The following is a 14,479-nucleotide window of genomic DNA, read 5'->3' as shown; positions in this document are numbered from 1 at the left end:
GAGCTGTACTTTTCCTTGTACTTTTCCTTGCTGCTCCCGCTTTTTTATTTTCTCAAGCTAGGGAGCCACAGGTTACCAGTTCAGGCAAAGCACCCTCCGAGGCGAAATTCCTTCATACCTTGCCCCTACTTGCCTCCTCTCCCCTCCCTTGCTTTTCTTCTTCGGGCCAAAAGGCGCATATAAACCCCAGCAGTGATGGCTGAGCTGCCGAAATAAATGTTGTTGAAACGTTGGCTTTGTTCGGTTTTCTTTGACTACATTTGCGCGCCACATGCAAGCGTCATCGTGAGTCTTCTATTCAATTAAGTTTCGTGCATTCGACTTCAATTCATGCGAAAAACAGCCTGCCTTGTTAGTCAGCCCTTTTTCTCTCTCTCTCTCTCTTTTCTCTATTCTACTGACCGGATGAGCGTTGCTTTCGATGGCGTTATGTTTCTAAACATGAAACAGATGCCAATATTTCTGCCCTTCGGTGTTTTGTCTATTTTAGCGTCGCTTCAAATATATTGCATGAAAATGGTGTCTTTCGTAGTAACCATCAGCAACACTTCCTCCTCCTGCTCCATTTTAGTTTTATTTCTTTACTTTTCTCTCATCGGCAGTTGAAACGTTTAGAGGCAGCGCACCGTACTTTTTATTATGTCGAAATTACAAACGTTTATTGCACGTTTACATGCAAGAAGTGACCTGATTGTCGAGCAGAGAGCGCGAATACCCCGCATGACGTGAAAGTGATGGGAACTAGGCATTTATCGCGGCAAAATGTTTGCTCGTCACTGCCGGGAACCTACACTTTCTCCCACGGTGCTTGCGCAAACATGAGCCGCGTAGGACAACGTTGTTTGCCGTTGTTATCATCAGCACTGCTGATGCGGCGTGTAGCACGGGCATACGTGTAGCATGGGCGAGTAGACAAGTAGAAAATGTCAGCCGATAAAACTTATCATCCTGCGCGATCAACTTACCCCGATCCATCTCCCTTTCCATCACCGGAAACATAACACGGCGATTCTCCGCTGCTGTTCGCGCAGCAGCTTGCATCGCTAGTGGAAGGAAAAGCGGACAAAACGGTTCAACCGAAAGCAGCGTGCCCTTTTTGGCGTTGTCGGCTGTATGCAGGAAAGGGGACTGGAGTACATTTGGGTACTTGGCCCAAAAGCATTAGATTTTCAGCCGCGGTGAAAAATTATGCTCGAATGATTGCAGCAAGTTGTAATTTTCTAGTCCGCAATGGAAATTTAGATATACAACATGCTTCAGCAGTCAAGGGGTCGGTGCCCCTTCAGTCGGGCCTACAAATCATTCGCACGCCTTCAGGTACGCGGTTGCCTAAAAGAGTGGCTGACTTCTGAGCGGTTGTCATGATGTCTGGCGTGGCTTACCATTGCTTAAGGCATCTACCAATAAGGAAACGATTTTATGTACTGTCTCTGCCACATGAGAAAAGAGACCGAAAGGTATCACTTCTAAGCTGTTTATAGCGAAGCTCTCCTAAAATTCGCGGACATTTTCAGCCTTGGAGGGGAAATAGAGACAGCTTTTCTTACCTTAAGAAGATTTGGAACCTCAACTGGCCACATGGCAAAGCGAAGAAATTAAACCCGCCCCTCGGACTCCTTAAATGTTCGACAAAGTTGTACATGGTTACCTCGCCATATCTACCAAACATCTGCCTTGATTTCAAATCAGATATATGGCATTCTGAAAATCTGACAGGCAGTGGTTTTTTTTTTTTTTTTTTTTTTTTTTTTTGCAAAAAAGATGGCAAGAGAGGGCTCGCTTCTGACACTCGGAGGATGTTGACACTGCAGGATGTTGTGACGTTACCGAGCGCATGAAGCGTGCAAAGTCGGTAATGCTTACATCCTAGGCACATGGTCTGAGCGCAACGTATGAGTAAGGGTCTCCCGGTAAGGCTATTGTCCAAGTAAAAAACAAAACGAACGCACGGCGACCGACTGCTGCTACACAGATGCACGAGTCCCTGCTGGTCAAAACGCCTCCTGTAGTTAAAGTGCAGCCGTAAGGAGCACAACCTGAATTTGTTCTAATAAAAACACGCACGCGACGCATAGATACTCACGTAATTTATACACTATATTGTAACTTGGTTTTCAGTCAAAACATGGCTTAGAGAATAATTTGCACTGACACCCATGGAATGGGCTGTCACCAAAGCCTGAAACAGTACGGGAGAGTATTTCGCACTGGCGATATCCAATAATGATATATGATTATTCGCTTGGAATCGGCTCTGATTAACAGAAGGGTGTGCCAATGTAATACTCCACCATGTTCAGCACACAGCAGTGCCCTGGGAAAAACCTATTAGGACAGATTAATGGTTTCGCTCGCTAATGGTTTCTACAGCTTCTCCTAGCGGCCACTTCCCATCGCCACTTCTTGTAAAATTCTGTTGCATGCCTTGTACCTCGAATAATTTTTTTTAAGCAAATGCTCGCGCAAGAAAAGGAAACTTGGCTTTTACTTTTAACTAAGGAAGCACATGAGGTTTGTGCCTGGTTAGAAACAAAACGGCGAACACGAACTTCCCATATACGTCAGCTTACATATACAGATAGCACATATGTATCATGCACAAACGCCCCCCCCCCACACACACATACAATATATATATATATATATATATATATATATATATATATATATATATATATATATATATATATATATATATATATATATATATAGAGAGAGAGAGAGAGAGAGAGAGAGAGAGAGAGAGAAAGAAGAGCTCCTACGGCTCTTGTTTCTCTCTTTCCACTTTCACTCCCGCCTTTTTCCCTTCTCTTACGGTGCGGTTCAGATGTCCACAGAGCAAGTGTGACAGATACTGCACCATTCTTTTTCTATGAACCAATTTATTTATTTATATTTTTAGCGGCACAGCCGTCACGAGGAAACTTGTTTTTTTTTTTTTTTTTTTTTTTTTTTTATTGCGCAAAGGAATCATTTTTGTCTAGTATAACAAAACATTACGTAAACACTAGCTTGCTTTATACTAGCCGGCTTTGTAATTAGCAGGGACACCTTGTACATTAAAAACCCTTTTTGTTTCTTCAACACTAGCTTATCGGTGTGATGCTGTACTGGAAAGCTAGTGTTCAAGGAAAAGAGTTGAAGATTTTGCCATCATAAAGTGCAAAGTAGGCCGTAGGAGCTCGAGCTCGCTTAGTAATCAGCCATAATCTGATGGATGACTTGAACATGGTCGGCTCACGCCGAAATACCAGCCTAAAACTGTTGTGCACCGTATAGAAAACCAGTGACGCCCATACTCGTCATCGTATACGCTACGGTGTAGGCTACAAAGGCTAGAGCTTACACGGCCTCGGGAGTCGTCATAAAACAAACCTTTTCATTCTGTTATAAACGCCGCAGCTGAATTACCGCTAATGCTTCTGCTAGACCTTTCATCTTTATAAAAACAACATTCCACGAGAAAGAAATCACAGAAATAGAATCGCAGACGCGGATGTGGCAAAGTTGTGCGCTTGCCTGGTATTGTACACTAAGAACGCGTAAAAGCGGGAAGATGGCTGCAGGACACGGCAGCTGCAGAAGACGAGAAAACGGATGTCAAAAGGACAACAAAGCAGTGACACACTTGAATGAACGCTTCCAGACGAAAATGTTCCGCTTTCGCACTACTGCATGATGTCCATCCTCTCACTGCGCTCAAACCATGGACGCCATGAAAGACTCGGCCCTGAATCTAAAGAAAGGATAATGCGACCTCGTCGTCAGTCGCTGACAGCAAGCGGCGTAAAGTGCAGACAGAGGAGGTCGCCCTCACATCTACTTTCCTTTTGTTATTCCAAGTTGCAAGATCCTTCGTCGATCCTTGCTCTCCTCTTGTCGGATGAAAGTGTGAGGCGGCAGCGCTTCTCCCGTCCTTCCGCTGTGCTGGTTCCGTTGATTGTCTTCGCGCAGAGCCTTTGACATCGTGTCAGAGACGTCGGGCACCATGTCAAGAGATTTGCCATGATGCGGCGGCCCCTGAACCTCGCATCCGTTTCAGGAAAACAGAAACTGGCTCCAACTTCAGCGATTTCTTTCTCTTTGTGGTTTTTGTCTTCAACCAAAAATAGCCACACTTTACGCTTTAAAGAATAGAATGAAACAGAACCCTAGAGGAAACACCGTATTAACCGGTTTATAGTTGGAGTCGGTAGAGACAGATATGTTACATGTTACGGAGTTCGATATGTAGTGTGGCATTATTTTTACGTCAGACGTGTTTGAATAAAATCAAATTGTGGTGATGTCATGACCTTTACTCACTTTGTCGTCCTTACTACAATATACTTCAGTCGATAAAATTTATCAGTCAAACAGTTTGCTGTAAATGGGCTCAATAGGGGTAGAGAGAAACGGGAGAGATCAGTCCAACTTAACGCCACATTTGTCTCTATCGAAGTATAATGAAAACATTCTGAGATAACATATTCTTGTGTCGCTAGCCATAAAAAAGCCCAAGTTTTTTTTTTTTCATATATACATATTTTCTTTTTGCGACTGAATTCGGAATCGAAGTAGGGAACACTAAATTAAGATTCAATGGCAGAGGAAAGCTGATTCTGACAGTGGCATCCACTAACGGATTGATCTGAAAGCGTCCGTTGGAGAGTGATCCGATCATTCTGGGATTTATCCGAGAAAATGTTGCAGGAGCAGGAAAATAAAGGGGCTCTCAATCTCCGAGTGGAAATCTCGGTCCAGTCTGGCAGCTAAGTAGGGATGCTCTCTTGAGGTTTGGGTTGCGGCAAGGTAGTTGTAACGGTAATACCTTTATCTTGTTTATCTTTGTACTACTTCGTTGCTTGTGCGTACCTAGGGAATACCGATCGTCAAACGCCAGTTAGCGGTTATAGGAATGAACGTTTCAGGAAAAGGCTCGGTTGGTGGTCAGTTCTGACTAGGAACAGCCTGCGAAGCCTTCCCTGATGCGCTTGCTTCCCCACTCGGTCGGTTCGTGATTAGACCATACCTTCGTGAACATGGATTGCAGCTTTATACAGCCGATGGAAGTGTCTACATAAGTGCATGCTGCGTGTCTCGTGCCGAAGAATTTTTCTTCCACGGGTTCCATTTACAAGGTGTCCCAGCTAGGTGTAGCCAAGGTTATCCAAAATACGGGTCGCCCTAGCCCTATTAAATAAACTGAGAGCTATTGAGAGTCGGCTCTGCTAGACCACAGTTTTGTTTCGTTCCTTTACACTAAGTAATTTTAAAGAAAATTTTTCTAACTTTTTATCTGTTGGTATGAGGAAGAAACTGTCACCACAAAAGTTGTAGATCGGCTCGAAAAACGGCTAGCTGCGTTGTTTCCTTCAAGCTGCTATTTCCTTAGCCTTATTTATCGGCTAATGAAGGAACTCCGCAAAATACAAAAAGAGCCTTGTGGTATGGTGGCAATTTAATCCCCATATACGACCGATAAAGTAACGGAGTCCTCTTTTCCCTGTGTTTGGCGTTTTGTGGTGGTGGAACGGTAGAACATGACGGTGGAATTATGTTGCGAAAGCAATACTACGCTAGTCGTCGAGTCACTTCGCGTGGCACAGCGTGGGCCAAGCTGCGCATGCGCGAGGGGCCGCGTGACGTCAGAAGCGGCAGCTGGTGTGTCGGAGCTGCCGTCGCGGCCGCGATTCGCCGCACGTTCCGCTGGTGCCGGAGAAGTGACGTCATAACCACAGCCTGCACCAGCTGCGCATCATTCTCTCCATTGGTTCTGCGGAGGAGAGGTGTGTGTGGTGTATATTAGCCAGAAGCGCGCGGCCAGAATCGACCAACTATAGAGAAGGACAGACCAGCCACTGCTCAGCGCATAGCCTAAGCTGTCTATGCTGAGCGCAGCTGTTGCTTTCGCAACTCAACTAGGTTTCACCATAGCTAAACGACTGCCAATTTTTTTTCTTCGCGATGTAAGTGTTATGCCAGCGACACTTTAATTATGGTTGAATTTCTGTTTCTTACATAGTCTTCACAGTTCGAGTTTCATTTGACGATTGGAGCTCATATCTTATAGGAATGAGATGTTTATTCCACCTCACTTCAAAGCACAACGCGTCGTCATCATCGCCGCTTCCACGTTACACAGATAGTGAGACTCTACCAGAGCTGCCTGCCGTGAAAAGCAGCGCCCACTGCTATTTTATGGCACGTAAGCTATTCCAGGCGCACGTCTCCAAATGAAACCATCGCAAAATGCCAAACCGCGTTCGGAACAGTGTTGCGGAGATAAGCGATTAAGTTAGTTGATCGGTTGTCAGGGATCGCTGAAAATGCTGCCCTATCCGGGTTTTTTTTTTTTTTTCGTATATCGTAAATTTTTCATCTATGGGCAATATTAAAGGGCATATTAATCGTAGCTTACCGGAAACAGCGTAGCCAGCCGTTTTTCCAGCTGATTCATAAATTTTGCACTGACGATTTCTTCCTCAAACCAACAGATAAAAAGTTAGAAATTTTTCTTTACAACAATTGACTTAAGGGAACGAAAAGTACACTGCAGACTAGCATAACCGACTCCAAACAGCTCTCGGTAGATTTCACGAGGCTAGGTTGCATCGTATTTTCTAAAAACTTGGTTACATTTAGCTGAGGCGCTCTGCTTATAATCCGGCCGCTTGACAGAAGGCTGCCTCCTGCCCTCCTGATATTTCATATTGTTCTGTGTTTTTTTTTTCTTAAATTAAAGATTGGAATTAATCAAGCCTATATAACCTGCAACTAGGGCAGACCTCAACTGTAGCATTTGCACAAAGTTGCATAAAAAACTATGATAAAGGTAGAAACGACAGAAAGGAGTGAGATTGTGTTGCTCACAAACGCAGTATGAAATAACGCTTAAAATTCAAACCACAAAAAAAATTAGAAAATGAAAGTAGCGCAAGTACAATTATTCCGGCTTTTTCGGTTAGGACGTGTGGAATAATAGCCTAAACAAACTTCCTGTTTTCATCTGGAGCGGTTTCTTTTTTCACTGTGTGCTGAAAATTGTCGAAGAGAGTGATCTTGTTCATTGTGCGGGCGGCTATGGCATGATGCCATGCGTCCGGGTGTGGCATGAGAACTGAGTTTACATTTCTTCATAATAGACTAGCGTGAGGGTTGACCGGAACAGCATTCATGACTAAAATGAATTATCGATCCGCAGGTTAGAGTAATAAGCCAGGCGCTCTCGGTGAAGAAAATCAGCCACTTGGCGAGTTATTGTCTCCCTCTTTACACACGAGTTCTGCACTGCGCTACATTTGAATCCGCCTCAGCAAGTGCATGCCTAAAGGTAGCGTAGTGCACTTGACAAGCATATTGATTCGTTTATACATTTCTAGTCTGCAGCAACTGAACTAGTTAGCCTCCCTTCTTCCAGTATAGCCTATCGTGCCGATCCGACACTTTCCAGAAACAGAGCTAGAGTTCCCCACAAAAACTCAGATTTTTTTTTGTTTTTTGTTTTTTTGTTTTTTTTTTGTTTTTTTTTTGTGTGCTTTGGCGACTTTTATACCCAGCATAACGGTAAAATCGTGCCTTTTTCCTAAACGTTTTGACAGAATCCGTGAAGGTGATTCGAGAAATTAGCCTGCCTTGCGCGTCCTCTTTGAACATGTGTGTACTTGATTGTGTGTTTGTGCGTGCTTCTGTATATATTTACAAGTGCCTGGTATACAGCGTCATCTGCCCACAGCTTGATTCTCACGAGCGCTGTAGGCGCAGTCTAATCTCTCGCCTGAAGTAAAAACATCGTTTGTTCGCTGAACAATCTGCGTGTAAATGAAGGTGGACATTTCTAGGCCAATGTTAACTATCACTGTCCGTTTTGTGAGTTTTGGTCGCGGACGAACGGTACAGCCTTACTGCAACAGCCGTTAACTCCTCCGGGTCTCATGTATTCATCCGCATACGTGTATGTATGCTGTTACCTCACGCCGTAATTTTCCATGCACCTGTGCGCGTAGCATGGCTGCAGTTGCTTGTTAGGACTGCAGGTCTGCGTACTCGAAGACAAGGAAATTCTCGCGCATATTAACGCACTTTTTACTTGCCTTTTCTTGGCGGCGTCCTATCTGGAACGAGAAGGTTATTACGGTACGAGAAACCATACGGAAATACTACAAATTTATTACATCCCCTTAGAATAACATATATGAAGTCCCTCCAGGTAAGCTACAGACGTAGTGAGGACAAATTGATTCAGCAGTAAGCCTCATGTACCATGCAAGCGCTGGTCTGGCGATTTAAATCGTGACTTCATACGTTTATCACAGTGCCTGTCCAGCTGTTTCGCTACTTTCTCCAGAGATTTCGTTTTATTAATGAATGTCATCCCTACTGAAAAAATTGTATGAGGCAATAACCTCACATTTTCTCACACAATCTCACTCAATTCACATACGAAATCGCGTAGAAGTCACATAAAATTGCATAAGGTCTCATAGCTTCTGGTACATTATCATAAATTATGTACGATATTTTATGATAATGATGTGAACCGTATGAGAGTCTATGCGATTAGATGAGGTTTATGAGGTTATTGCCACGTAGAACATTTTTCAGTAGGGTCAGTTCAAAGAACTGTTTTCGTTAATGGACGAGATACTCTTAGCCGCAACACTGACCGTCGGCATCGAGGTTAGCTCACTCATAGCGCGCCTCCAAAGACTTACACTAACCGCGCGCGCATAGCACTGCGGGTAGGAACAACGAGGCTGGCGCTGAGGCATGCCCCGTGGTTTGTATGCGCCAGGAAGAGCCCTATCTGATGTACAAGAAGCCCGAGCCTGGCCAGGTGCTCACCGGAAACGACGTGTTCGAGGGCTACTGCAAGGATCTGGCTGACCTGATTGCCGACAACCTCAAGTTCAACTACACGCTCAAGCTGGTCAACGACTCCAAGTACGGTGGCCAGGACGCCAACACACAAGCCGGTTGGAACGGAATGGTCGGCGAGCTTATTCGCCAGGTGAGATTGCTCTCTAAGGTGCGTCGCATTGCGGTGCGGGTATTTATAAAAGGAACCAGCGCATCTCATTCTATGACTTGCTTCGAGTAATGACTTTTTTACCTGAAATAACTTTCTGACTCGTACCTGACAACTAAAATTTAGGTTTAAAATTGCGGTCCTTTCTAGGGGCAACAACGTAAATTTGAGACCTGACAAGCAGAAGGTAGTTCGTGAAGGAGCCAAAAACCTTCTCTTAAGTTCAGGTGGTTATTATATCTGAAAAGCAAGCTGTGAAGTCATACTTCCTAGCTAGTTTCGTCGCTACAACCGGACACGTGGCTTTCACAAATGAAGTGCACATCTAACGTACTCATCCCTTCATACAGCCTTACAGGACGTCCATCATGTCGTCATATTACAACTAACACTAGGCCAGTGAAATTAAGCACCCGCCTAAGTCCATGCTTTCACCAGCGACTCCCACTGGTGCCCCTGGTAACCAAGAAGCGGGAGTATGAGCTCAGAAAAGCAAGGAAAGGGACAACGGGGAGGGAACTCAAGCTGTGTAAAAAGGCAAAATACAAATATTTAACGTTTATTTTGCCCGCTACTTTTAAGTGTAGTGCTCACAGAAAACTATATGAGCTCTTCGTTCACGATTCTCTTTACCACGATTACCAAATGGCTTCGCTTGCCTTAAAGCTCCGCCAAATGAAACATATGTGAAGCACTACGGCACGTATTAAAAGCATGAAACGTCGACGAGCCCCTGCAGTATCTGACGTTCAGCCATAAACGAAGTAATCTGAAATGACAGAGCGATGATGGGGGACGAGTAACATGAATATATATAAAATATTCAGCTCCCCTCCCCCCCCCCCTCCCTCCCTATCCCCAGACCTTATATCCGCACTAGATCATGTACAATGTCCTCGTCTTGATATATTGTCGTTTGTTAGTATTCTTGTGGCTCCACTTAGCCATGCCAGGCATTTTCGGTTAATTTCCTATTATTGCAGGTTAGGTAATCCATGGCTCTAGGCGCATCTACCTGGCGACATAGTTTTGGGGTCGCCCTCTCCGCTTCCGAGATTTTTCCCCTGCCAGGTAGACACACGCGACGTTTATCCCTGCTCTATTCCAACCTGATAAGCAGAGCTGTCTATAAAAATGCCGGCCTACAACCAAGCGCATCTGCTAAATGGTGCCAAGCGCCTCATTGCGCGCGGTCATATCACGTGAACAGCGCACTTAAAAACTTAGTCATGTCGTGTGGTTTTATCCAGCCCTCGGCAACGTCACCCACCAACTTCCACCAGCCAGCGTATCTGCCAAGTCAGCCATGTCACATGTTCTCATGACGTCACACATCTCGACCAGTCAGAGCTCGGACACGTTACGTGGCCTTGTGATGTCATCACTGTCTCGACCAATGAGCAAATTTATTTGCTAACTACAGCGTGTTTTCCCTTAATGACGCTTTTAATGAAGTGGCGTTAAAATCATTTTCATAAACTAAACTAAAATTCATCAGAATCAGGCCGGAAGTATCCGTTGGATTGACGCTAAGAAGTTTTGATGACGTAGTTAGTAAAAGTGCGAATTCCTTAATTTTGGAAGGCACCTTTTTAATCGAACTCATCGGTTAATCGCAAGTGCATAGGACTGCGATAGTCTACGATTGCCACTTTCAACATGTAGTGCTTTTAACTCACGTTTTCAACACCGTAGACTTGGACTCGGGTTCTTTGTGGGCAGGGCCAATAAGAGAAATATCGGCGACGTGTGCCAGAAACATCCTCGCCAAAATGTCAGTTCGGTATTACTTCGCTTTTCCGTCTTTGTTTGCATCATCGAACATTCATAGGACATTCGTTCTTTCCGGATATTAAAATTTTCTCCCCGGTAATGGCAGCCCGACCGCAAAGAACAATTTCTAGCATTCCTTTCGGCAGCGGAGTGGGACAAGAATGGGATCAAAAGAAAGAGCACTTAGTCCCAACGTATGCGCGTACATATACGAATATGTGCTAGCCGAGAAATTCCAATTTCGGCCACCGTGCAAACCCAAGAATCCGGTTTTGTGTTCGCCAATGACCCCTGCCCAGAATAATTTCCCTCCACACCCAGCACTGCTTCCTCTCGGCATTCTTTCTTCTTTATTTAGTTTTTGACTGTTCCTGCTAATTAAATTTATTTCTGCCTCAGCGCGTACGGCGCCTACACGCTCAAGCATAATTAGCATAATGGAGCAGAACAAGCCAGAGCGCGTCACGCATCCCGGGAAAGAAAAAAAAAGATACAAATTACAGAGAGAGAGAGAAGAGGGCGACGAGAAGAGAACGAAATGAAACATTAAAAGAAGCACTGTGTGTTGAACGCGCCGGGGCAAAAAATTACGCCCGAATCAGGGAAGCCTTGTTTGCGCAAATTGCGTGTGGGGGCTTGAAGGGACAGTATTGTTGAACACTCGCGGCGGCTCTCATTTCAAGCGATACGACGCCTGTGGCGACGTGTCTGCTACGGCCGGCAAAGCGAATCTTTCTCTTCCTCTGGCGTCGCGTCGTCCGACATTGAAATTACGACGGCGACGGCGACATTCTCCGTTCCATCTGCGTGTTCTCTTCTTTCCTCTCTTTACCACCGCGTGAATCGATCAATAAATCGAGAAAGGGCATTCGCAGGAAATACATGGTGTAGTTCGTGGGAGATGCGTTAGAGGGCCGTATTAAAGAACGTCGCTTCGATTAAAAAAAAAAAAAAAGAAAGAAATCTAGAAGAGCACGTGCGTGAAAGCGCGCGGGCGGACGCTATTAGTTTTCCTACTCTTGTATGAGCGAGTCCCCCGGCTTTCCGATTCCGACTGTACTTCCCTTCTCCTTCGACTTAAGCGAGAGAAAGCGCTATCTTGAAAACTATAAGAACGGCTGCTAGCTGCGACCCTAATGACGGCTCCCCACTGCAGCGGACTGGCTGAATTGCCCCCTGCCGCTGCCAAGCATAGCGCCATCAGCGAGACGCCGCTACAAGCTTGAAGAAAACCAAAACTTATCATTCATTCCAGGCCTCCAAACCCTCCGACGGACCAGAACAGATGTCGTTGTTACGAAGCAGCATAATCTGTTGCATTTGTCGAGCCGGCTTTCATGCTTCTTTTTTTTTCTTTTCTTTTTTTCTTTTTTTTTTTTTTTTTTCATTTAGTCTTCCCCGCCTTATTGATCCATCGCGCTATTTTAGCGACGAATGTCCTGCAGTGAGGTGCTTACGTTTCGTGCCCGACATTCTTTTGACAATAGCGTTAATGCGCACTTCTCGGAACATTTTTTTTTTTTTCTACCTTGCCTTCGCTTAGTCCACACGTCCTGTTGCCCCTTGAATATCATGTATTATCTGTACAACTTGATCGCCGCAAAGGGAATGAATAATATGGTTTACTTTCATGTGAAGCTAGCTTGCAGAAGATTGATCTACTTAGAGTAGCGGCGAGTTTGTACTAGGAGTGTACAAAAGCAAAAACATTTGCTTGTGCGACCTAAGGCTAAGTTGCGAATGCCTCATTGCGGTATAACGACTCAAATTCACAATTAAATGCGCTCCATTGACTTTTCGTGCATATTCCGTGGTTAGACAGTCAATAAAGCCTTGTCAAGCACCATTTTGCTCAGCTGATCAATATTTCTCGCTCTAGAATTTAGAATACTGAATTATTTTCATTAAACGAAATTACGAGGAAGCGAATTAACGGGGTTAAGTTTATTTAAATAACCTCAAATAGAAACGGGCACATACTAGCGTACACACTCAGTAAAGCCAGTTGAAAGTACTTTAGAAACGGTTTCCCGAAAGCGATAGCTATTTGGACTGTTGTAGACTACAAGTGCTAAAAAACAAAGGCAAGGCATATTCAATGCGTCGGTTGCATCGGAAGTTGGTAATAATAATCCAGCTGCAGTATTAATTACAGGCGCAATGAAATCAAAAATTGCATGCTGGTGACATCTGCAGTGGTCAGAAATATAAACACCCCAAACTCTCAACCCTTTTTTTTTTTTCATCCTATCCTCAATCACAGTCTTTTCCTTGCCTTCTTATAAAGGGTGCACACATTAATGCGTACCCGATAATCTGTTAACCAACTTATTTCATGCCATTCATTCATTCATTCATTCATTCATTCATTCATTCATTCATTCATTCATTCATTCATTCATTCATTCATTCATTCATAAACCTTTATTCATGTGGATGACCTGAGGCCACAGTGCAGTACAGGTAGTTTTCATTTCTAGTCACCGAATGCCGCATCTGCGAGCGCCTGCGGCAATGTATTTTTATTTGCATGTCATCGCCGCACCGTTTTCTCGTGCCGACAGCACAGCGCTCCTGTATGTTCGCTGTGGCAATAATACGAAGCTCGAGATCAATTCTCTTCCGTTGTTGTGCTTGCCTTCCAGGAGGCCAACATGGCCATCGCGCCGCTGACCATCACGTCGGCGCGGGAGCGCGTGATCGACTTCACGAAGCCGTTCATGTCGCTCGGCATCAGCATCATGATCAAGAAACCAATGAAAAAGAAGCCCGGCGTGTTCTCCTTCATGAACCCGCTGTCTCGCGAGATCTGGATGTGCATCATATTCGCCTACGTGGGCGTCTCGGTGGTGCTGTTCCTCGTCAGCCGATTCTCGCCCCGCGAGTGGCGCTACGAGGAGACCTTCGTGGGACCCTCGGTGTCCAACGACTTCTCGCTCTACAACAGTCTCTGGTTCTCCCTGGGCGCTTTCATGCAGCAGGGATGCGACATCTGCCCCAGGTACGGGACACACAAGGGGGCGACTCTGTACACGCTACGCTACGCACGGCACTGTACACACACACACTCTGTTCGCAGTGCACTGACCCGCACCCCTCGTGACGCGCCATACGCCGTTGATATATAGTATCGCTGCTTACCCCTCCAAAGCGGGCGTTCGTACGCTATTGTTTTCGCTGTGGGATTCTTAACGTAAACTTCACCTCACCGAGTTCGTTTTATGCTCCTCAGAGCAAGGAAAGCGATTGTTAACGGGTATAGTCGGAGGCTCCCGGCGAAGTTAGAATACGGCCATGCACGTCCTCCTTGCGTACGTGAGGAACATATTATTGATAGAGACAATGGCAAGGCTGTGAACAGTTATAGAGAAAACGCTGAAACCGAATAAATGCTGCCATTTTGCAGCTTAACCGGCGGCAGCGAAAAGCGTGGTCTCAAAGCTAGGACTCGCGGAAATACATTTGCCCACGCAGTGAATGCTTGAGTATACCGCAACCCGTCCTCTGCTCGTTCTCTGGGGAAATGATTATAGGTTTTCGGCCGCAGATTTCAGACTAAGAGGTAGAGACATATAACCACAAACCACGATGGTGACCAACAGAGCCGAAAGCTTCGGGCGGAACGCTGTGGTTAGCTCTGATAGCACAACCAGATGGTAAGGCGTGCTTGCTCGATGTTTTTGATGGGGATCGAAAACG

General features: G+C 45.2%; 1 protein-coding gene across 1 annotated transcript in view; it reads left to right on the top strand.

Moving 5' to 3' along the window:
* The window catches only part of LOC146191365 (glutamate receptor 1-like), a 244,493-nt gene that overhangs the window by 203,599 nt on the left and 26,415 nt on the right, over window positions 1-14,479 (top strand). Inside the window, exons 10-11 of the mRNA XM_084599920.1 lie at window positions 8,774-8,989; window positions 13,426-13,781. Coding sequence (XP_084456046.1) covers window positions 8,774-8,989; window positions 13,426-13,781 — 572 coding nt within the window. The remainder of the gene's footprint in view (window positions 1-8,773; window positions 8,990-13,425; window positions 13,782-14,479) is intronic.

The sequence above is a fragment of the Amblyomma maculatum genome, chromosome 4 (genome assembly GCF_055883805.1).
Source record: "Amblyomma maculatum isolate TAMU_Amacu chromosome 4, ASM5588380v1, whole genome shotgun sequence".
NCBI classification, from domain to species: domain Eukaryota; kingdom Metazoa; phylum Arthropoda; class Arachnida; order Ixodida; family Ixodidae; genus Amblyomma; species Amblyomma maculatum.
Note: the sequence above shows the minus strand (reverse complement) of the source record. Positions and strands in the feature narration are given on the sequence as shown.